Source organism: Nerophis ophidion, linkage group LG03 (genome assembly GCF_033978795.1).
Source record: "Nerophis ophidion isolate RoL-2023_Sa linkage group LG03, RoL_Noph_v1.0, whole genome shotgun sequence".
Lineage (NCBI taxonomy): Eukaryota > Metazoa > Chordata > Actinopteri > Syngnathiformes > Syngnathidae > Nerophis > Nerophis ophidion.
In genome coordinates, this window is record NC_084613.1 from 83,529,651 (window position 1) to 83,555,137 (window position 25,487).

General features: G+C 40.5%; 1 protein-coding gene across 1 annotated transcript in view; it reads right to left on the reverse strand.

Moving 5' to 3' along the window:
* Positions 1-1,867: 1,867 nt before the first annotated feature.
* Positions 1,868-25,487, reverse strand: part of hadhab (hydroxyacyl-CoA dehydrogenase trifunctional multienzyme complex subunit alpha b) — a 38,546-nt gene continuing 14,926 nt past the window's right edge. Inside the window, exons 9-20 of the mRNA XM_061896236.1 lie at positions 24,986-25,104; positions 24,857-24,913; positions 24,641-24,750; positions 22,184-22,318; positions 21,934-22,105; positions 21,781-21,867; positions 14,148-14,288; positions 14,002-14,070; positions 11,893-12,088; positions 7,674-7,788; positions 7,455-7,600; positions 1,868-2,239 (exon numbers count right to left, since the gene is read on the reverse strand). Of these exons, the coding sequence (XP_061752220.1) occupies positions 2,094-2,239; positions 7,455-7,600; positions 7,674-7,788; positions 11,893-12,088; positions 14,002-14,070; positions 14,148-14,288; positions 21,781-21,867; positions 21,934-22,105; positions 22,184-22,318; positions 24,641-24,750; positions 24,857-24,913; positions 24,986-25,104 (1,493 nt within the window). The 3' untranslated portion in view covers positions 1,868-2,093. The remainder of the gene's footprint in view (positions 2,240-7,454; positions 7,601-7,673; positions 7,789-11,892; positions 12,089-14,001; positions 14,071-14,147; positions 14,289-21,780; positions 21,868-21,933; positions 22,106-22,183; positions 22,319-24,640; positions 24,751-24,856; positions 24,914-24,985; positions 25,105-25,487) is intronic.

Here is a 25,487-nt window from a genome sequence, read left to right on the forward strand (position 1 = left end):
GCCAGCAACTTGAAGGTTCCAGGTTCGATCTCCGCTTCCGCCAACTTAGTTACTACCGGTTTAAATACAACTTAGATATTGGGTTTCTCTATGTAAAGGGCCTGTGATGAGGTGGCGACTTGTCCAGGGTGTAAACGCATAACGCCCGATTGTAGCTGAGAAAGACTCCAGCATCCCCCGTGACCCCGAAGGGAATAAACGGTAGAAAATGGATGGATGGATAGATGTAAATAGCTTTGAGTCACTCGAGAAAAGCGCTATATAAATATAATTCACTAATACATTTTAATAACATTGTTATTCTGAAGCTTACCAATAATAAATAAAGTACTTCTTACCATCAATGTGACTTCTTGAACAGGTGTGGTAGTAACGGATGGATGAATTGAAATGCATGAGAAAGTTTTATATATTTTTTAACGTTATTTTTAACACTGTGATTACCAGCGGAATCATTCATTACTTATCCTGTTAAGCAATATCAGCTAAGATTTAACTGAGAGCCAGATGCAGTCATCAAAAGAGCCACATCTGGCTCTAGAGCCATAGGTTCCCTACCCCTGATATAGCCCTTAATCACAAGTGTCTCAAAGGGCTGCAAATAATTGTCCCTACTCTAGTAATTGTAATTTTTTTTTCTTACTTTGAGTTTTATATTTATTTTTAACACATTTTGTTACAAATGTGTGAACATTGTGAGCGAACTGTGGTGCGGAATTTCCCCCAGGGATCAATAAAGTACATTCTATTCTATTAATACAAAACAATAGGCACAGAGAGCAGAGAGCTGATGCACCCAGCTGCCACTGCAGCAGCGCCTAAATCTACATACAGCCACAGAAGTAAAAAGCAACAATAAAAAACACAAAATGAGCAATAAATCCACACCATCGTCTGCTTGGGAGAGGGATTGCATGGCCAGGGCCAGAGACAGGGACAGACCCAACAAAGCAACTAAGAGAGCCCAATTGCCCTCGGCTAATTTTCCATCAGCGTGAATGAGCGAGACTGTCCAGGGAGGCCGAATTGTCCAATACATGCTCGTCCAACCAGGACTCCGTAGGACCATGCACACAAAAGAAACCTATAAAACTACATTTGGAAGAAAAACAAAATAATGTGCGGCTGAAAGTACAGATAGTGCTACTAATTTCAAATGGAATGAAATTATTGAATCACGTGACATTGAAGCAATTAAAGAAATGCTATTGTTTTTGATATGGAAAAAAGTATATAAAACTCAAAAGTAAGAAAAATGAAGAGGTGTGTATTATACAGCTTGTGAAGGTGCGCATACAGTATGTGTGTACTAATTGCTAAAAGGGTAACAAAATATTGAAATCTGTGTTTTTCTTTGGCGAGTTATAACACAATCCACAAATGTTTAGTTAAAAAAAATAATCAGATTGTAAACAAAAAAATAAAATGTACAGTATGAGCTATGTTTCACTTTCCCAGAGGGCCGTGGGCTCAGTTTGATACCAGGAAAAAAATAAGCACATAGGACCACATCTCCAAAGTGTTATCTAGTTTGCAATCAAGTTCAAAATGGATCATTAATCATTAGGGTAACTTCGAGGTACCTTGAATAGCCGCAGTCGTCTTCTGAATTTGTCGACGCACAATCCAAACAGCAGATGACCGGCGCAAAGAATCGGCAGGCGCACAAACCTCCACTTCTCCCAGGAATCCAACGTTCCGTCAGGACAGACAAGTTTTTCATCAAGATCTTTGCAACTTTGTTGAGGCCAGTTGATCGATTCCACTGTTTGGATTTGGAGAGCTGTGCAAAAAGAAGCTCCCAAGAAAGTGAAGACAAGATGAGACAAAGAAGCAAAAGCAGAGAAGATGAGATCAAGAGAAAATATTAGTTTCAATAACTTTTTATTCATCCCTACATTTACATGGTCATCCAACTCCACCCATAAAGTATTTTAAAATACAAAAAAATCAGACCAGTACAAGTACTATCTTTAGGAATCTTACAGCGTCATACGGTCTATCATCCAATTGGGGTTATGGTCGCTGGTTTTAGGCACGTTGTTGTGACATACTGCAGTTTGTAGAAGTGCTACAGGCAAACATGGCGGCTTTCACTTGTGAAACCTCTTGCTTGGGTCGTTGGCGTGATCCAGGAGGAGTTGGCACGGCGTGAAGTGGTTGCCGTAGACGGCCTCGTATCGCCGCATCTTCTCCACCAGCTTGTCGGCTCCCAGGGTGTCCACGAAGCGGAATGGCCCTGCAAGCCGGGACAAGAGTTTGAATGATTTCGACAAAATTACTATGACAGGAATTAGTTACTTTCCCAAAAAAGAAATGGGATTAGTCTTTCAGGAAATGTAACTAATGAATCTTTACTCTTTTTTTTTAAAACCTTTAAATATCAGACGGATGTTTCATGAAAGTAGTGTTACAGCTTAGGGTGTCCTGCTCCAATATTGACAACGGCAGAAAAAAATAAGCGAGGGATTATCTGGGCTTGCATTGAAATGTCTGATACAAGCAGTCCTGCAGCGTGTTTGCATGTGCAAAAAAAAATTTAAACGTTACAATTTTAGTCATGTCATTCACAAAAGGTAAACATTCTAGGCTATGGACTACTAGGAGCGATCAGCTACACAACAGCTGAGCACACAATAGTGCACAAGGTAGACATACACAAATAATGAATTAAAAAAACAGCACATTTAGAAAGTATCCAGTAACAAATGTGTCAGCATCATTCAACTCAGTGCCTCATGAGCTTAACTTAAACTAATGAATCTTTACCTTTTTTTTTTTTTTTTTTTTAAACCTTCAAATATCAGACGGATGTTTCATGAAAGTAGTGTTACAGCTAAGGGTGTCCCGCTCCAATATTGACGACAACAGCAAAAAAATAAGTGAGGGATTTTCTGGGCTTGCATTGAAATGTCTGATACAAGCAGCCCTGCAGCGTGTTTGCTTGTGCAAAAAAAAATGTAAACCTCACAATTTTAGTCATGTCATTCACAAAAGGTAAACATTCTAGGCTATAGACTACTAGGAGCGAGCAGCTACACAACAGCTAAGCACACAATAGCGCACAAGCTAGACATACACAAATAATGAATTAAAAAAACAGCACATTTAGAAAGTATCCAGTAACAAAATGTGTCAGCATCATTCAACTCAGTGCCTCATGAGCTTAACTTAAAGGAATCTTTACCTTTTTTTTTTTTTTTTTTAAACCTTCAAATATCAGACGGATGTTTCATGAAAGTAGTGTTACAGCTAAGGGTGTCCCGCTCATATATTGAAGACAACGGCAAAAAAATAAGCGAAAGATGATCTGGGCTTGCATTGAAATGTCCGACACAAGCAGTCCTGCAGCGTTTGCTTGTGCAAAAAAAAATTTAAACGTCACGATTTTAGTCATGCCATTCACAAAAGGTAAACATTCTAGGCTATAAACTACTAGGAGCGAGCAGCTACACAACAGCTGAGCACACAATAGCGCACAAGCTAGACATACACAAATAATGAATTAAAATAACAGCACATTTAGAAAGTATCCAGTAACAAAATGTGTCAGCATCATTCAACTCAGTGCCTCATGAGCTTAACTTAAACTAATGAATCTTTACCTTTTTTTTTTTTTTTTTTAAACCTTCAAATATCAGACGGATGTTTCATGAAAGTAGTGTTACAGCTAAGGGTGTCCCGCTCCAATATTGACGACAACAGCAAAAAAATAAGTGAGGGATTTTCTGGGCTTGCATTGAAATGTCTGATACAAGCAGCCCTGCAGCGTGTTTGCTTGTGCAAAAAAAAATGTAAACCTCACAATTTTAGTCATGTCATTCACAAAAGGTAAACATTCTAGGCTATAGACTACTAGGAGCGAGCAGCTACACAACAGCTAAGCACACAATAGCGCACAAGCTAGACATACAAATAATGAATTAAAAAAATTATAAATGGGTTGTACTTTTATAGCGCTTTTCTACCTTCAAGGTACTCAAAGCGCTTCGACACTACTTCCACATTTAGCCATTCACACACACATTCACACACTGATGGAGGGAGCTGCCATGCAAGGAGCCAACCAGCACCCATCAGGAGCAAGGGTGAAGGGTCTTGCTCAGGACACAACGGACGTGACGAGGTTGGTACTAGGTGGGAATTGAACCAGGGACCCTCGGGTTGCGCACGGACACTCTCCCACTGCGCCACGCCGTCAAATTTAAAAAGTATCCAGTAACAAATGTGTCCGCATCATTCAACTCAGTGCCTCATGAGCTTAACTTAAACTAATGAATCTTTACCTTTTTTTTAACTTTTTTATAAACCTTCAAATATCTGACGGATGTTTCATGAAAGTAGTGTTACAGCTAAGGGTGCCCCGATCCAATATTGTCGACACCGGCAAAAAAATAAGCAAGGGATTATCTGGGCTTGAATCTAAATGTCCGATACAAGCAGTCCTGCAGCGTGTTTGCTTGTGCAAAAAAAAACAAATCCAAACGTCCTTACTTTTGTCAATATTTACCTTTAGAAAAGGTAAACATTCTAGGCTATAGACTACTAGTAGCCAGCAACTACACAAGCTAGACATTCACAATTATTGAATTAAAAAAAAAAAAAGAAGCACATTTAGAAAGTATCCAGTAACAAACGTGTCCGCATCATTCAACTTAGTGCGTCATGAGCTTAACTTTAAAAAATTGCGACCACTAGATGTTGCAAAAACAATATTTATCACTTAAACATACAGACAACATAAGTCCATTTCAGTCGGTTGAAGCGAACTACATTTACAGTGGGGCAAAAAAGTATTTAGTCAGCCAGCGATTGTGCAAGTTCTCCCACTTAAAATGATGACCGAGGTCTGTAATTTTCATCATAGGTACACTTCAACTGTGAGAGACAGAATGTGGAAAACAAATCCAGGAATTCACATTGTAGGATTTTTTAAGAATTTATTTGTAAATTATGGTGGAAAAAAAGTATTTGGTCAACCATTCAAAGCTCTCACTGATGGAAGGAGGTTTGGCTCAAAATCTCACGAGACATGGCCCCATTCATTCTTTCCTTAACACGGATCAATCGTCCTGTCCCCTTAGCAGAAAAACTGCCCCAAAGCATGATGTTTCCACCCCCATGCTTCACAGTAGGTATGGTGTTCTTGGGATGCAACTCAGTATTCTTCTTCCTCCAAACTCGACGAGTTGAGTTTATACCAAAATGGATACATGGATGATACAGCAGAAGATTAGGAGAATGTCATGTGGTCAGATGAAAACAAAATAGTCATGTTTGGAGGAAGAAGAATACTGAGTTGCATCCTAAGAACACCATACCTACTGTGAAGCATGGGGGTGGAAACATCATGCTTTGGGGCTGTTTATCTGCTAAGGGGACAGGACGATTGATCCGTGTTAAGGAAAGAATGAATGGGGCCATGTATCGTGAGATTTTGAGCCAAAACCTCCTTCCATCAGTGAGAGCTTTGAATGGTTGACCAAATACTTATTTTTCACCATAATTTACAAATAAATTATTTAAAATTCCTACAATGTGAATTCCTGGATTTTTTTTCCACATTCTGTCTCTCACAGTTGAAGTGTACCTATGATGAAAATCACAGACCTCTGTCATCATTTTAAGTGGGAGAACTTGCACAATCGGTGGCTGACTAAATACTTTTTTGCCCCACTGTATATAGCACTTTCCTCTCGAGACTCAAAGCGCTTTACATAGCGAAACCCATTATTTACATCTTTGAGCTACATTTTAAAGGATAACATTATCACAACTTCAAAAGGGTTAAAAACAATAAAAATCAGTTCCCAGTGGCTTGTTGCATTTTTTGAAGTTTTTTTCAAAATTTTACCGGTCTCCGAATATCCCTAAAAAAAGCTTTAAAGTGCTTGATTTTCGCTATTTGCGATGCAACTATCCATTTCCCTGTGACATCACACAGTGCTGCCAATGTAAACAAACAATGACGAATAGCACAGCAAGATATAGCGACATTAGCTCGGATTCAGACTCGGATTTCAGCGGCTTAAGCGATTCAACAGATTACGCATGTATTGAAACAGATGGTTGGAGTATGAAAATATTGAAGAAGAAACTGAAGCTATTGACGCTATTCATAGCCATAGCATGGCCGAATAGCTGCGTTAGCATCGCCGGTAAAATGTGCGGACCAAACGATCAGGACTTTCGCATCTCGTGACACTGGAGCAACTTAAATCCGTCGATTGGTAGGTGTTTGTTTCGCATTAAATGTGGGTGGAAGGAAACGTAATATAGTTGCAAATGCATCTGCAGGTTATCCATATATCTCTGTGCCATGTCTGCTTTAGCACCGCCGGTAAATAGCATGTTAGCATCGATTAGCATAGCATGTTAGCATCGATTAGCTGGCAGTCAACATCAATAAAATTCACCTTTGTGATTTCTGTGACTTTATCGTTACAAATGCATCTGCAGGTTATCCATACATCTCTGTGCCATGTCTGCTTTAGCACGTTAGCGTCATTTAGCGTAGCATGTTAGCATTGATTAGCTCGCGACCAAATATGTCTGATTAGCACATAAGTCAACATCAACAAAACTCACCTTGTGATTTCATTAAATTTATCATTGCTAATGCAACTGCAGGTTATCCATACATCTCTGTGCCATGTCTGTCTTAGCATCGCCGGTCAAATGTGGAGACACTCTGGCACATTCAATGGGGGTCTGGCGGCAGACACTTTGGCATCTTCGGGCCAGTGGTGCAACTTGAATCCCTCCCTGTTAGTGTTGTTACACCCTCCGACAACACACCGACGAGGCATGATGTCTCCAAGGTTCCAAAAAATAGTCGAAAAAACGGAAAATAACTGAGCTGAGACCCAATGTTTACAATGGGTTGAAAATGAAAATGGCGGCTGTATTACCTCGGCGACGTCACATTCTGACGTCATCCCCTCCAGAGCGATAAACGGAAAGGCGTTTAATTCGCCCAAATTCACCCCATTTAGAGTTCGGGAATCGGTTAAAAAAAATATATGGTCTTTTTTCTGCACCATCAAGGTATATATTGACGCTTACATAGGTCTGCTGATAATGTTCCCCTTTAAAGCAGCGTGGGTGGCACCGGGAGAAGTGTCTTGCACAAAGACACATCGGCAGTGACTAGGACTGCAGAAGCGGGGATCCAACCTGGAACCTTCGAGTTGCTGGCACAGCCGACGGTGAATAATGAAGACGTTTTTCATACCTACCATTGTTTGACTCATTTCACTTCAAACCTTTTTTAAGATTCCACACTACTAAATAATACAAGTATGTATGATTCCTGCTGATATTGGATTGGATCGATATTGGCCAATACTCAGATTGCAATATCTGTATCGGAAGGGGAAACGTATTGGATGTGTTGCTTTGTTTCCACTGATGGAAACAGGGCAAAAAAGTGTGTATGTTGTGTATTGTCTGACCTCCAAGGCATGGGGGGAATCCCAGGCCAAAAACTGCTCCGATGTCTCCTTCCAGAGGTCCGTTCAAGATCCCCTCTTGTAAACACAGCACGGCCTCATTGACGAACCGGGACACCAGTCGGTATTGGACGTCAGAGTCGGACGAACTACAGAAAAAGGTTGTAAGTTTGGAAGTAGGAGTCAGACATCAGCGCTCGCCACCCAAAGTTGACAACTCACACAGCAGGGTTAGGCGCCTTTTTGTATTTCTCCAAGATGTCTGTCACGTCCGGATTGACTTCTCGGACTTTGAGGCCCGGCTGATAGACGTAGCAACCCTTCCCTGACTTGCGACCTAAAAGACAAAAAGCGGCCATTTAGTTTAGAAGCGTCCAAAGAAGAGATGTCCGGTAATGGCTTTTTTACCGATATCCGATATTGTCCAACTCTTAATTACTGATTCTGATATCAACAGATACCGATACATACAGTCGTGGAATTAACACATTATTATGCCTGATTTTGTTGTGATGTCCCGCTGGATGCATTACACAATGTAACAAGGTTTTCCAAAATAAATAAACTCAAGTTATGGAAAAAAAATGCCAACATGGCACTGCCATATTTATTATTGAAGTCAGAAAGTGCATTATTTTTTTTAACATGCCTCAACACAGCAGCTTGGAATTTGGAGCATGCTCTCCCTGAGAGAGCATGAAGAGGTTGAGGTGGGCGGGTAGGAAGGTGTATATTGTAGCGTCCCGGAAGAGTTAGTGCTGCAAGGGGTTCTGTTCTATTGTGTTTATGTTGTGTTACGTTGCAGATGTTCTCCCGAAATGGCAGTCATTCGCCATACTTGCCAACTTTGAAACCTCAGAATTCGGGAGATGAGGTGAAGTGAAGTGAATTATATTTTTATATAGCGCTTTTTCTCTAGTGACACAAAGCGCTTTACATAGTGAAACCCAATATCTAAGTTACATTCAAACCAGTGTGGGTGGCACTGGGAGCAGGTGGGTAAAGTGTCTTGCCCAAGGACACCACGGCAGTGACTAGGTTGGCAGAGGCAGGAATTGAACCTGCAACCCTCAAGGTGCTGGCATGGCCACTCTACCAGCCGAGGTGGTATTGTAGCTTCCCGGAAGAGTTATTGCTGCAAGGGATTCTAGGTATTTGTTCTAATGTGTTTATGTTGTGTTACAGTGTTCTCCAGAAATGTGTTTGTCATTCTTGTTTGGTGTGGGTTCACAGTGTTGCGCATATTTGTAACAGTGTTAAAGTTGTTTATACGGCCACCCTCAGTGTGACCTGTATGGCTGTTGACAAAGTATGCCTTGCATTCACTTGTGTGTGTGAAAAGCCGTAGATATTATGTGACTAGGGTGGCACGCAAAAGGCACGCCCCCAATATTGTTGTTTGAAATCGGGAGAAATTCGGGAAAATGGTTGCCCCGGGAGATTTTCGGGATGGGTACTGAAATAGGGGAGTCTCCTGGGGAAAAAAATCGGGAGGGTTGGCAAGTATTACTGACACAACTGCTCTGTACTTCTCCCTCCGTACAGCCGCGTTTTAAAAAGTCACACATTTTACTTTTTGAAACAGATACCGATAATTTCCGATATTACATTTTAAAGCATTTATCAGCTGATAATATCTGAGTGCCGATATTATCGGACATCTCTAGTCCAAAGTGTGCCCTGTAACTAATTTTTTATTGTATTTTTATTGATATTGTAAAAATATTATTACAGAAACAAAAATAACGTATGACCAATTTTGACACTTTTATTAGTGGGGACCTTTTAAGAATTTAACAGCCATTGCTCCAGAAAAAAAATGTTTTAAAATCAATGTTATGAACTACAAAGCATCTGGAAAGTATTTGCAGTGCTTCGCTTTTTTCCACATTTTGTTACATTCCGGCCTTGTTACAAAATGGAATAAATCAGTTTTTGTCCTCAAAATTCTAGACACAATTCCCCATAATGACAGTGTTGGAGCCCATCCATCCATTTTCTACCGCTTATTCCCTTTTGGGGTCGCGGGGGGCGCTGGCGCCTATCTCAGCTACAATCGGGCAGAAGGCGGGGTACACCCTAGACAACTCGCCACCTCATCGCAGGGCCAACACAGATAGACAGACAATATTCACACTCACATTCACACACTAGGGCCAATTTTAGTGTTGCCAATCAACCTATCCCCAGGTGCATGTCTTTGGAAGTGGCAGGAAGCCGGAGTACCCGGAGGGAACCCACGCATTCACGGGGAGAACATGCAAACTCCACACAGAAAGATCCCGAGCCTGGATTTGAACCCAGGACTGCAGGACCTTCGTATTGTGAGGCAGACGCACTAACCCCTCTGCCACCGTGAAGCCCTAGTGTTGGAGCCATCCATCCATCCATTTTCTACCGCTTGTTCCCTTTTGGGGTCGCGGGGGGCGCTGGCGCCTATCTCAGCTACAATCGGGCGGAAGGCGGGGTACACCCTGGACAAGTCGCCACCTCATCGCAGGGCCAACAGAGCCAATTTATATTATTTATTTATTGTTTTGACAATCTAATTCAATAATGCCAATGAAGATGTTGATTATTTATTGGATGTTTTAGATGAATTATGATTGATTGATTGTTTTCAGCTGCTCACGCTCCTCCTGGTGGGCAACTTCCTCCTCCTATAATTAGGAGGACAGCACAGCTGGGCGCTGCCTTTGTCTGTCTGTCATACTGAAGGAGTGATGAGTGATATTGTTTGTTTACCACTAAATAAGTTTATTTGTATTATATAGAAAGTCAACCAAGGTGAATATTTTTTGCTTGTGAAAATGAATTAACATTTTGAAACTGGAAGTATCTCCGCGAGTGCTTATTAGGAATTTAGTGAGTCATAAAACCTCCTCCTCAAGGCTACTCTGCAATCTTTATTTTTATTTTTTCGAAACCTTTTTGGAACGACAGAGTAGCCGTAACAGACAGTGTGACAAGTTTTTTTTATTTTATTTTACAATATGTGAACAATGACATGGACATAAGTATTCACAGCCTTCAATACTTTATTGATGCACCTTTGGCAGCAAATACAGTCTTAAGTATTGTTTAATACGATGCCACAAACTTGGCACACCTATCTTTGGTCACTCTGTCTGAGCTACAGCATTCCTCTATGAAAAGAGAAGAACCATCTCTGCAACAATTCACCAAAAAAGCCTGTATGCTATAGTGGCCGTATGAAAGCTATATGTAAAGTATATTAATAATAATGTTATAAGACACTAAAGCAGGGGTGCCCATTACGTCGATCGCGAGCTACCAGTCGACCGCGTGGGGTGTGTCAGTCGATCTCCAGCCAGGCTTTTAAAAAAAAATAGACCTAAAAATTAGTGATCAATCTTCACCAAGACGTCACTTAAATGACATTCACGGTACCGGAGGGTCTTGTGAGATGACGCTGGCTGCTGCCTGTTCATTATTATTAAAATATGACCGAGAGGAAGGCGAGAAACACTTTTTATTTCAACAGACTCTCGCGCCGTACCTTCCGTCAAAACTCTAAAGGCCGACTGCACATTTCCTATCTTCACAATAAAAGCCCTGCTTCATGCTGCCTGCGCTAACTAAATACAGAGTCTCGGAAAACTGGCGTGCACAAGCGATCCCTCAGAAAGCTGGCGTGCACATCACTTGTGCACGCCAGCTTTCCGAGACTCTTATTTTGTTAGCGCAGGCAGCATGAAGCAGGGCTTTTATTGTGAAGATAGGAAATGTGCAGTCGGCCTTTAGAGTTTTGACGGAAGGGACGGCGCAAAAGTCTGTTGAAATAAAAAGTGTTTCTCGCCTTCCTCTCTGTCATTTTTTCATAATAATGAACTGGCAGCAGCCAGCGTCATCTCACAAGACCCTCGGGTGCCGTGAATGTCAATCAAGCAAGCTACGGAATTTGCCGCCAATGTTTTTCTTGTAAAGTGTATGGAAGCTGGATGAATGAGATGCCAAAAACCAACCACTTTCATGTGGTATTGTACAGAAAGGACAACTTTTTTTCTCCTCCATTTGAAAATGTGGGCGTTATCATCATTACTGTCTGATTCCAATCAATGCAAGTCATCAGAATCAGGTAATACACCAACTTATATTCTTGTCTTCGTGAAAGAAAGACATCTATATGTGTTACACATGCTTGTATTATCATTAAACACATTTAACTTGTTTACAAAAATGTCTCTTTCATAAATAAATAAATATAAATGATATATATAAATGAGGTAGATCCCCTCGAGTTGGTCAATTGAAAAGTAGCGCGCCTGCAGAAAAAGTGTGGGCACCCCTGCACCAGGCCTAATGCCATGGCTGATTTTTTATTTATTTTTGAACAAACTACCTCCAAAGTACCTCGGAGTCGCGGAGCCTATCCCAGCTGCACTCAGGAAGTGAAAATTGCAATATTATCCTTGCTTACCCTTGAATCCCCTCTCCACCAGAGTCTTCAGAACCTCCACGTCCCCGCCGCCGAAACGGGAGCCGAAAGCCTCGCCGAGGTCTTCAGCAACGTGGGCGGCGACGTCGATGCCGACCTCGTCAATCAGAGTGGCGGCGCCCACGGGGAAGCCGAAGCTGGTGGTGAGCGAATCCAACTTCTTTGGGTCCGCCCCTTCCTGTAAGTCCACATAGTACATCATCATCATCATCATCACTACTACATTATTTGACTCATAATCTACAACCCCCAAAAGCAGAGAAGTCATCACGTTGTGTAAATAGTAAATAAAAAGAGAATGCAATGATTTGCAAATCCTTTTCAATTTATATTCAACTGAATAGACTGCAAATACAAGATATTTAATGTCCGAACTGGAAAATGTTATTTTTTGCAAATATTAGCTCATTTGGAATTTGATGCCTGCAACATGTTTCAAAAAAGCTGGCACAAGTGGCAAAAAAGACTGAGAAAGTTCAGGAATGCTCATCAAAGACTTATTTGGAACATCCCTCAGGTGAACTGGCTAATTGGGAACCGGTGGGTGCCATTATTGGGTATAAAAGCAGCTTCCATGAAATGCTCAGTCATTCCCAAACAAGGACATGGCGAGGGTCGCCACTTTGTCCACAAACGCCTGAGCAAATTGTTTGAGAACAACATTTCTCTACCAGCTATTGCAAGGAATTCAGGGATTTCACCATCTACTCTCCGTAATATCATCAAAACGTTCAGAGAATCTGGAGAAATCACTACATGTGAGAAACAAGCCTGAAAACAAACATTGAATGCCCGTGACCTTGGATCACCCAGGCGGTACTGCATCAAAAAGCGACATCAATGTGTAAATGATATCACCACCTGGGCTAAAAAAAACACTTCAGAAAACCACTTTCAGTAACTACAGTTTATCGCTACATCTGTAAGTGCAAGTTAAAACGCTACTATGCAAAGCCAAAGCCATTTATCAACAACACCCAGAAACGCCGCCAGCTTCGCTGGGCCTGAGGTCATCTAAGATGGACGTATACAAAGTGTAAAAGTGTTCTGTAGTCTGACGAGTCCACATTTCAAATTGTTTTTTTGGAAACTGTGGGCACCGGAACAAAGAGGAAAAGAACCATCCGGATTGTTCTCGGCGCAAAGTGTAAAAGCCATATGGGGGTGTATTAGTGCCCAAGGCATGGGTATTTTACACATCTACGAAGGCAACATTAATGCTGAAAGGTACATACAGGTTTTGGAAAAACATATGTTGCCATTCAAGCAACGTTATCATGGACACCCCTGCTTATTTTAGCAAGACAATGCTAAGCCATGTGTTACAACAGCGTGGCTCCGTAGTAAAAGAGTGCGGGTACTAGACTGGCCTGCCTGTAGTTTGGACTTGACTCCCATTGAAAATGTGTGGCACAATATGAAACCTAAAATACCACAACGGAGACCCCGGACTGTTGAATGTAAATGGGTTATACTTGTACAGCGCTTTGACTCAAAATCTACAAAGCGGAGAGGAAGCAGGACCTGACCCCCGTCAGGCTCTGATTGATTAATTGAAACTTTTATTAGTAGATTGCACAGTACAGTACATATTCGGTACAACTGACCACTAAATGGTAACACCCGATTAAGTTTTTCAACTTCTTTAAGCCGGGGTTTACATTAATCCATTCCTGGTAACCTTTTCTTGAACTGTTTTATAACCAAAGACGACAGAAGTTTACGACCCCCCTTCCTTTAAAAACAGCTGTTGCCATGTAATGAGGGGAAGTCCAAATAAAAGAGGAGGCATTCAATCTTTCGTCAGAGCGTGGTGGAAGACCGTACAAAGAGTACAGCCCAGGCATTTCTCCTCAATGAGCTAAATTGAATCCTGTTTCCGTTTAATTCCTTGCTTCTTTGTCCGTTTAATAGATGTCATCAGTGTTTGAACCTGACCGTTATGTTGTGATACATGACTTGTATTACATTGGACAAGTGGACACTTACAGTGTTTTCATGAGCATAAAAGCTTTCAGGCATACGGGTAAGTCTTCATAAAAGCTATCCTCGGAACAAAATTTCCTGTGAAAGTCTTCAGTTTAGACCAACCTGAAATACTCGCACAGCCTCAGCCAACATGGGAGCCAAACAACGAGTGGTGTAGAATCCTGGTCCATCCTGCACACACACACACAGACATGAACGTGGGGCTCTCAGTTTTTGAAGGAATTGTCCAAGTGTTTTCAACAACTCACCCCGACCACGATGATGACTTTGCCCTGCTTCAGGCCGACGGCCACCGCCGACGCCGTGGTGTCCTTGGAGGTCTGATCGGTGGTGATGATCTCCAGCAATTGCATCTTGTCCACTGGAGAGAAGTAATGCATGCCGATGACCTGAGGAGGAGCAGCGGCGCACATTTGCACTATTCTCTACTTTAGAGGAGCATTTGTCTTCAAATTGTGGAAGTTATTAGGGGTGTGGGAAAAAATCAATTCGAATACAAATCGAATCGAATACGTTGTGCCATTCAGAAATCGATTCTCTTTTTTTTTTTTTTTTTAAATCAATCCAACAAAACACAGCAATACCATAACAATGCAATCCAATTCCAAAACCAAACCCGACCCAGCAACACTCAGAACTGCAATAAACAGAGCAATTGAGAGGAGACACAAACACCACACAGAACAAACCAAAAGTAGTGAAACAAAAATGATTATCAACAACAGTATCAAAGTTAGTTATAATTTCAGCATAGCAGTGATTAAAAATCCCTTGATTGACATTATCATTAGACATTTATAAAAATAAAAAGAACAATCGTGTCACAGTGGCTTACACTTGCATCACATCTCATAAGCTTGACAACACACTGTGTCCAATGTTTTCACAAAGATAAAATAAGTCATATATTTGGTTCGTTTAATAGTTAAAACAAATTTAAATTTTTGCAATCATTTGATAAAACATTGTCCTTTATTATTATAAAAGCTTTTTTAAAACATCTACTCTGCTAGCATGTCAGCAGACTGGGGTGGATCCTGCTGAAATCCTATGTATTGAATGAATACAGAATCCTTTTGAATCGGAAAAATATCGTTTTTGAATCGAGAATCGCGCTGAATCAAAAAAAAAAAAATCGATATATAATCGAATCGCGACCCCAAGAATCGATATTGAATCAAATCGTGGGACACTCAAATATTCGCAGCCCTAAAAGTTATATATGACTGAGTCATAAAGCAAAAAAAAATGCACAGAAAAGTTAGCATGTGCATTCGCCTTATGCAACTCTGAGGTGTGCAGCTGTGAAATTAGCTAAAAAAAAAAGTTAGCATGCTTGCAGTTAACAGGTGTGAAGTACAAGGTTATGATGCTGAAAATGTGTTTACAAAGTTAGCATTTTAACATGATCTGAGAGTAAGTTTTGGTAGTGTGAGGTATAAAGCAGCAAAATTGGTTGAAAAAAAGTGTAGATTCCTAAAGTAGCCTTAGCTTGACGCTCATCTACTTTCTCCTTCACTCCGCTTCTTGCGGCAACAACAACAAAACAAAACTCCAGACATTCCTCTTCGTTTGTATGGTTTACTTGTGAGTTTACTAATTCAAAACATAAAACAACCACGATGTGGGAACAAATGAATGACAACATAAAGAGTTTGTTACAGTACGAGTTAAAAAAAAGTATGTGTGAGAATAAGTATGAGTGAGGTCAAAAAACTGTGTGGCTCGATTCCACCACACCTGACTGCCATTACCCATGACACCTTGCGTCCAAAAAACACCTTACCACACAGATCCTTCCGCCATGTATGCAATTAAAACAGTTATGTCATCAAATCATTTTGACAAATGTAATAATTACAAATAAAGTGAGATTTATATAATTACTCTAAGCCAGGGGTGCCCATTACGTCGATCGCGAGCTACCAGTCGACCGCGGGGGGTGTGTCAGTCAATCTCGAGCCAGGCTTTTTTAAAAAATAGACCTAAAAATTAGTGATCATCAATCTTTACCAAGACGTCACTTAAATGACATTCACGGTACCGGAGGGTCTTGTGAGATGACGCTGGCTGCTGCAAGATCATTATTATTAAAAATATGACCGAGAGGAAGGCGAGAAACACTTTTTATTTCAACAGACTCTCGCGCCGTACCTTCCGTCAAAACTCTAAAGGCCGACTGCACATTTCCTATCTTCACAATAAAAGCCCTGCTTCATGCTGCCTGCGCTAACTAAATACAGAGTCTCGGAAAACTGGCGTGCACAAGCGATCCCTCAGAAAGCTGGCGTGCACATCACTTGTGCACGCCAGCTTTCCGAGACTCTTATTTTGTTAGCGCAGGCAGCATGAAGCAGGGCTTTTATTGTGAAGATAGGAAATGTGCAGTCGGCCTTTAGAGTTTTGACGGAAGGGACGGCGCGAAAGTCTGTTGAAATAAAAAGTGTTTCTCGCCTTCCTCTCTGTCATTTTTTCATAATAATGAACTGGCAGCAGCCAGCGTCATCTCACAAGACCCTCGGGTGCCGTGAATGTCAATCAAGCAAGCTACGGAATTTGCCGCCAATGTTTTTCTTGTAAAGTGTATGGAAGCTGGATGAATTAGATGCCAAAAACCAACCACTTTCATGTGGTATTGTACAGAAAGGACAACTTTTTTTCTCCTCCATTTGAAAATGTGGGCGTTATCATCATTACTGTCTGATTCCAATCAATGCAAGTCATCAGAATCAGGTAATACACCAACTTATATTCTTGTCTTCGTGAAAGAAAGACATCTATATGTGTTACACATGCTTGTATTATCATTAAACACATTTAACTTGTTTACAAAAATGTCTCTTTCATAAAAAAAAAAATATAAATGATATATATAAATGAGGTAGATCCCCTCAAGTTGGCCAATTGAAAAGTAGCTCGCCTGCAGAAAAAGTGTGGGCACCCCTGCTCTAAGCATTCAATATATACATTTTCTTATCATGCAAATAAAGTAAATAGTCCCCTTTTGACTGAATAAACAAAGCACCTATCCTAAAATGTAAATTAACTTAAACAGCATTTAGGCTCCTACAAATAGTTTTTCCTGCAACCGTTAGCATGCTAGCATGTTAGCATTGACATGTGACTATTTCGCATGTAATATGACTGCGGCATAAAGCAAAAAAAAAATGCATAGAAAAGTTATCATTTGCATTAACCTTATGCGACTCGTTTGTGCAGCTGTGAAATTAGCTAAAAAAGTCAGCATGCTTGCAGTTAGCTGGTGTGAAGTATAAGGTTATGATGCTGAAAATTTGTTTACAAAGTTAGCATTTTAACATTAGCTGAGAGCAACGTTCCCTCTAAAGTACACGCCTGTGCAATTGCACATTGCTCATGCGTCCTCTACGCACGGCAAATGTAGGCCTCGCACAAAATCGAATAAAAAGATAAGCACATAACAGTGTGCACGTCTGCCGTCGCTCACATGTGCGCCACTGAATGCTCAAGGAGTTTTGGCGTTTGCTCACACATGAAAAATTGGGGTCATGTTAGCATTGACATGTGACTAGTTGGCATGTAATATGACTCTGAGGCATAAAGCAAAAAAAAAATGCATAGAAAAGTTAGCATGTGCATTAGCATTATGCGACTCGGGTGTGCAGCTGTGAAATTAGCTAAAAAAGTTAGCACGGTAGCAGTTAACAGGCATCAAGTAAAAGGTTATGACGCTGAATTTTTTTTTTTTTAAAAGTCAGCATTTTAACATTGACATGCCAACAGTTAACATGTGCCAAATACTAAGTTATATGAATCTGAGGTGTATTATGGCAAAATTGGTTAAAAAAACTTAGCACGCTAGCATAATAAATTAGCATGCGAATAGTTATTACCACAAAAGTAGGTAAAAATGTGCAAATAAAATGAGCTAAAACACTTGCTATGCTAGCAGTTAGCATGTGTTAAGTAAGTAAACTAAGTTACATATGACTGAGGTGCTTGGCACCATAATTGGTTAGAAATGCTAATTCTTATTTTTACACTCCCACCCCCCCCCGAATTCCATTGTATGTTATACTCTTCTGACACCACCAGATGGCAGCATAAGTGTCCACATGAGTGGCCATGAAACCCCAATTCAGTAGTGTACACAATTTTGGAAATCCATCCATCCATTTTCTACCGCTTATTCCCTTTTTGGGGGTCGCTGGCGCCTATCTCAGCTACAATCGGGCGGAAGGCGGGGTACACCCTGGACAAGTCGCAACCTCATCGCAGGGCCAACACAGATAGACAGACAACATTCACACTCACATTCACACACTAGGGCCAATTTAGTGTTGCCAATCAACCTATCCCCAGGTGCATGTCTTTGGAGGTGGGAGGAAGCCGGAGTACCCGGAGGGAACCCACGCATTCACGGGGAGGACATGCAAACTCCACACAGAAAGTTCCCGAGCCTGGATTTGAACCCAGGACTGCAGGAACTTCGTATTGTGAGGCAGACCCACTAAGCCCTCTGCCACCGTGAAGCCAATTTTGGAAATGAGAGATAAAAAAGGTGCTGTACACGCCTGTGGCCACTAAGGCCTTTAGAGCAGACCTGGGAAAATTAAGGCCCGGGGGCCACATGCGGCCCGTTAAGCTTTTCAATCTGGCCCGCCGGACATTCCCAAACATTTTTGTTAATCTTTTAGATGTAAAGTGTAGCTGCCATTATGATGTGCAGTCATGTTTTCTAATAACCCTAAGTCTTCAATTATACAAAGTATTTCAATGGTTGGAATCTGCGCTTATGGATGATATACTAGTTACTATGGTCATATATGTCAGTGGTTCTCAAATGGGGGTACGCGTACCCCTGGGGGTACTTGAAGGTATGCCAAGGGGTATGTGAGATTTTAAAAAAAATTATAAAAAAAGCAACAATTAAAAAATCCTTTATAAATATATTCATTGAATAATACTTCAACAAAATATGAATTTAAGTTCATAAACTGAAAAGAAATACAACAATGCAATATTCAGTGTTGACAGCTAGATTTTTTGTGGACATGTTTCATAAATATTGATGTTAGATTTCATTTTTTGTGAAGAAATGTTTAGAATTAAGTTGATGAATCCAGATGGATCTCTATTATAATCCCCAAAGAGGGCACTTTAAGTTGATGATTACTTCTATGTGTAGAAATCTTTATTTATAATTGAATCACTTGTTTTTTTTCTCAACAAGTTTTTAGTTATTTTTATATCTTTTTTCCCAAATACTTCAAGAAAGCCCACTACAAATGACCAATATCTTGCACTATTATACAATTTAATAAATCAGAAACTGATGACATAGTGCTGTATTTTACTTCTTTATCTCTTTTTTTTTCAACCAAAGTTGCTTTGCTCGGATTAGGGGGTACTTGAATTAAAACATTTTTCACAGGGGGTACATCACTGAAAAAGGGTTGAGAACCACTGCGATATGTCACAGCAGCTAAGACGAGGCCCCAAGCATTGTGGGCGGGAAGCGTTTCCACAGACGCGGAAGGAGCTTTTCACAACAAAGTTCTAAAGCTTAGTGTTATATAAGATAGCAGGTGGGTTTATTTTGTACCCTGCGTTCATATTTGTTGAATTTTTGTTGCATTTTACTTAGGGCTGTGCAATATATCGATATACGCGATATATCGCGGGTTTTTCTCTGTGCAATATAGAAAATGACTATATCGTAATATTCAAGTATATGTTCTCACGCAGTTGCTTTTAGCTGCGGGCATTACACTACAGGCTCTTCCCACTCCTTCTTGTGTCTCCTTCTCACAGAGTGTAAGCGCAGGTTCTTACATACGTCACATACTGTCATGTCATTCGTCACATACGTACACGCCCTCGCCCAGCAGAGAGGTAGTAGCGTGGCTAACGTTAGCCGTGATGCTAGCGGAGTGTTGCGAAGGTGCGAGTCTGATAACAAATGAAGGAAAAATTAATTCCCAAGAAAAAAAGCAGGGGGTTCATTGTCTGGCGGTGGTTCGGCTTCAAGCGGGAATATGTCGAATAGACAACTTTAATTTGTCAAGTGTGGGGCACAAGCGTTGCTACCAAAAGTAGCATTACTGCTAATATGTAGCATCATTTGAAAAGTCACCTGCTAATAACTTTAATAAATACTAGGGGTGGGCAAATTAATGCGTTAATTACGCGTTAACTCATCAATCTATTAACGCCGACAAATATTTTATCGCACATTTGCGTATGTTGTTTACATACTTTTATTTTGTTAACGCCTTTTCTTAACAAGATAGCGTCGCCCGGCGTCGAGGGGCTCTTGGTAAAGATGGAACATTTGGCAAAAATACTGGACAATTCTGCAGATTTCATGGCTGGCTTACAGCGTGGTCACTCCGGGATCACTTACGACCGCCAGACAATTCTGGATGTGGATAGATCGGGCCGTTTTGGACTGAATGAGGCGTGCTTGCTAGACCGGCAAGCTAGCATGGGAATACTTTGCCGGCTACATCCAGCGGCCTGTGAAGCAGCGGAGTATATGTGTTGTCTGTCTATTTATGAATAATGCAGACCAGGACTGTTGGCTGAGTTCTTAACGTTTGCTTTCAGAGCGTGCATATCACAACATACAAGATGCCGTCATGGCAACACACAACCTATCGCGCATGCTCGTCACTCCTGTTGCATGCTGGGTAGGGTAGTTCTTTTATTCCCTGGTTCATAACATCACAATATAGTACCATGTATATGCGTTCAGTTTATCAAAGCACCAAGCAAACAATCGGAAAATTCCCATCATATCAATTCCTAGATATGGTCATAATTATTTTAAGTGCACTATGCAGAATAAACACATTATTAATATTGCTACTACGGATAATTTGATCAAAAATTCCCTAAAACAGCCCACTACCTACAATATAGATTTTTTAAACATAAGACCCTGATAAAAAAAAAATGTTTCTGCTGTTACCTCAGAAATTGCCTGTTCAGATGTTATGATTGTGGCTCAGAGATTTGTATGTAGATTATATTTATTTTCCATAACAAACAGGATAACTTAAATACCCTGGCAGTGGCAATAAGCTTAAATGTTTGTATTTACATTTTTTGAGTTGATTTTCATAAAATATGCTATTTAACTGCGACTGTTTAACAAGGACTGATTTAAATTGTGTTTGCACAACAAATGTTTTGGCGCTTTTGTTCATGTGGGAGAATATTCCAATAAAGGTGCACTACACACTACTTTTGAATTCATTATTGGGCTTTGCGTATACAATGCAGTTAATCACGATTAATCAGAGAAATAGTGCGATTAACTTCGATTAAAATTTTTAATCGTTGCCCAGCCCTAATAAATACAGTTTTGGTCAATTGACTTAGCTGTGATTTCCTTCTCTGCATGATAGTTTCAAATGATCATATATTACTGCAGTATGGACAAAAATGTTTCAATGTAGACACAGAGAATCATCATCTTGCTGGGATTATATGTATCAAGTGTTCATTCAAGGCTGAGCAAAAATACCGAGATATATATTGTATATCGCGATATGGCCTAAAAATATCGCCATATTAAAAAAAGGCTATATCGCCCAGCCCTAGTTTCACTTGATTGTTAAATATGTCAATCAAAAGGGTGTGACATTCATATTTTGTCAATATTCAGTGTTTTATCGTTCATAGAAAAATGTAAAATTCCATTACGTTTTTTTAAGGCGGTCTGTCATAACGATTTTAGCATTCAATCAGACATTATTGTGAAGTTTTGTATTAGTCTCCCTAAAAATATATACACCGGCCCCTAGACACATTTTCTTCTCTAAATGTGGCCCCCTGAGTCAAAATAATTGCCCAGGCCTGCTTTAGAGGTAGGGGTTTTGGAAAAGGCGGTCAAACCTTGTCTGGCCTCTTGCTGGCGGCGGCGATTTCCTTAATGGGAAGAGCGGAGGTGTTGCTGGCAAAGATGCAGTGAGGAGGGACCACCTGCACAGGAAGAGTGACTTGGAGGCGTGCACTGAGAGCTGCATGTGTGGGTGTGGAGGTACTTACCGCTTCCACCTCCTTCAGCACCGCATGCTTGACGCTCATGTCCTCAAACACGGCCTCGATCACCATGTCGGCATTCTGGAAGCCGCTGTAGTCCAGCTTGCCGCTCAGGCCGGACAGGATGGAGTCTCTCTCGAAGGTTGTGATGCTCCTCTTCTTGGCCTTGTCGTTCAGCCTGGACGTTTGCACCACAAAGTCAACAACAACAAACAAACAAACACGCCGGCTGTTGATTTAAAACACCAACAATCACCCTTTGTAAACTTGCTGCTCGCCGCGGGCCAGGCCGGCCTCAGTGGTGTCCTTCAGGATGGTGTGCACACCTTTGTCCACCGTCACCTGGGCGATGCCTGCTCCCATCAGGCCCGCGCCCAAAATAGCCAGAGTCCTGTGGGCGAAGACACACCTTGAAACAGGCTGCCAGAGATCACCTGGAAGACTACAAAGATGGCCGCCAAGTGGACTCAAACGACTTATTAGCATGTACCCACACTTGGCCATTGGTAACATGATTTCTGACTTTGTGAACTATTTCCAGTCTTATTTGGAGTCAATTTGATTATTTTTGCACAAACTGCCACTGTCATTAATGATATGCTATGGAAACATTGACATGGTATCTTGGAGGTTTTGATGTTTTAGTTTGCTGCATTATTGACATTTCTAACTTTGTGGACTATTTCCAGTCTTATTCTGAATCATTTTGATTATTTTTGCACAAACTGCCACTGTCATTAATGACATGCTATGGAAACATTGACATGGTATCTTGGAGGTTTTGATGTTTTAGTTTGCTGCATTATTGACATTTCTAACTTTGTGGACTATTTCCAGTCTTATTTGGAATCATTTTGATTATTTTGCACAAATTGCCACTGTCATTAATTACATGATATTGAAAAATTGACAAATAATCTTTAAAGTTTTAGTTTGCTGCATTATTGACATTTCTGACTTTGTGGACTATTTCCAGTCTTATTTGGAATCCTTCTGGTTATTTTGCTCAAATTGCTACCGTCAATAATGACATGGCATGGAAACAATGACATGGTATCTTGGAAGTTTTGATGTTCAAGTTTGCTGCATTATTGACATTTATAACTTTGTGGACTATTTCCAGTCTTATTCGGAATCATTCTGATTATTTTGTACAAGATTGCCACTGTCATTAATTACATGATATGGAAACATTGACCGTATCTGACTTTGTGGACTATTTCCAGTCTTACTTGGTGTCATTCAGATTTGTTATTTTGTGCAAATGTCAATTACACACAGGAGGGCCGCTGTCATTAATTACTTTATATTTTCTATTATGCTGCAATTTATCTGACTTTGTGGACTTTTTCCATTGTTACTTGGTGTCATTTAGATGTGCTAATTTGTGCAAAGTTGCCGCTTTCATTAAATATATGTTTTGTGTTTTGCTGCAATTTATCTGACTTTGTGGACTATTTCCAGTCTTACTTGGTGTCATTCAGATTTGTTATTTTGTGCAAAGTTACCGCTGTCATTATTACACAAAAGAGGGCCGCTGTCATTAATTACATTATAATTCCTATTATGCTGCAATCTATCTGACTGTGGACTATTTCCAGTCTTATTCGGAATCATTTTGATTATTTTTGCACAAACTGCCACTGTCATTAATGACATGCTATGGAAACATTGGCATGGTATCTTGGAGGTTTTGATGTTTTAGTTTGCTGCATTATTGACATTTCTAACTTTGTGGACTATTTCCAGTCTTATTCGGAATCATTCTGATTATTTTGTACAATATTGCCACTGTCATTAATTACATGGTATGGAAACATTGACCGTATCTGACTTTGTGGACTATTTCCAGTCTTACTAGGTGTCATTCAGATTTGTTATTTTGTGCAAATGTCAATTACACACAGGAGGGCCGCTGTCATTAATTACTTTATATTTTCTATTATGCTGCAATTTATCTGACTTTGTGGACTTTTTCTATAATTACTTGGTGTCATTCAGATCTGTTAATTTGTGCAAAGTTGCCTCTTTCATTAAATATATGTTTTGTGTTTTGCTGCAATTTTTCTGACTTTGTGGACTATTTCCAGTCTTACTTGGTGTCATTGAGATTTGTTATTTTGTGCAAAGTTACCGCTGTCATTATTACACAAAAGAGGGCCAATGTTATTAATTACATTATAATTCCTATTATGCTGCAATCTATCTGACTTTGTGGACTATTTTCAGTCTTACTCTGTGTCATTCAGATTTGTTATTTTGTGCAAAGTTGCCGCTATCATTAAATATATGATGTTTTCTGTTTTGCTGCAATTTATCTGACTTTATGGAGTCTAGTCTAATTTCTAGTCTTACCTTGGGTCATTCTGATGTGCAAGGTTGTCGGTGTAATTACATGCAAGAGGGCTTCTGTCATTAATGACATATTTCTATTTTGCTGCATTATAGCTATTTTTTCTAGTTTCGTGTTGTCATTTTTGCGAGAGCCGAGTTAAATGACACGTCTTTATCCTGCTCCGTTGCAGCCGAGTGAGCATGCTATGCGTGTTGGTTTGACTTGTGGATTTTTTTGGGTCTTTTCATTTGATTCCTATTATGAATGATGTCAGTTATTAACCGTCTACAAGGAGCCGTCGTATTACAGTCATTCTGTGAGTCGGCTACGTTGCACGTGTGAATGAAAGGGTGCCTGGCCTGGGTGTGATCCACATACTTGACTTCCTTTTGAGGAGCTCCGAAGCGGTTCTTCTTGCACGTGACCTGACCGTGATAGAGGCCGATCAGGGCTGCAGACTCTGTGGTGCTTGCCAGCTGTCCAAAATTCTGGAGACAAACAAATTTTACACTAAGACTTTCAAATGCGTTACTTTCAGACAGAAATCAACCTAGCGAAGGAATGTGCTGAGCGACATCAATGACTAGTTTGTACCTGCGACTCAGCTAAGTAACCGGCGTCGGGACCTTGCTCCACTCCGGTCTTCACACACTGCAAGAGACGCAACAGGAAGTTGAATGTGACATCAAAATGAATAACAACTCAAAGAAAAGCTGCACTTACCTCAATGATCTTAAGCGGTGCGGGATAAAGCCCCTTGCTCTGCTTCATGACTTTACCATGTACCGTTTTGTAAATCTGATTGCGCACCAGCTCAAAGCTCATCACGTAGTCTTGAATTTCTGCAGAGAGAGAAAGTCGATTCTTTAAATAAAAAAAGCCCGCTATTGTGCAAAAAATATTTTTCAAAAGGATGCTCAACCAGTAACGTGTCTATAGGTCCGTTTGAGAACCAGACATGACTTCCATCACTTATTTGCTCCACTAATGAGAGAGGAGGAAGAGGCTTCCAGACACATCTTGAAAAAAAAATCAAGCACTGCCAACTCACCATACGGACGTGAGTTTTAAGTTTGACCCTTTTGTTCTTGTTAATGTAATGTTAGCATGTAGCTAACATAGCAATGCTAGTGTTGCTAATCTACACTGACTAATAGGGACTAATTTTGGTTGTGCTTCCCGACGTCGAAGCAATTTTAATTGGTACATGGCGTAATGATAAGTG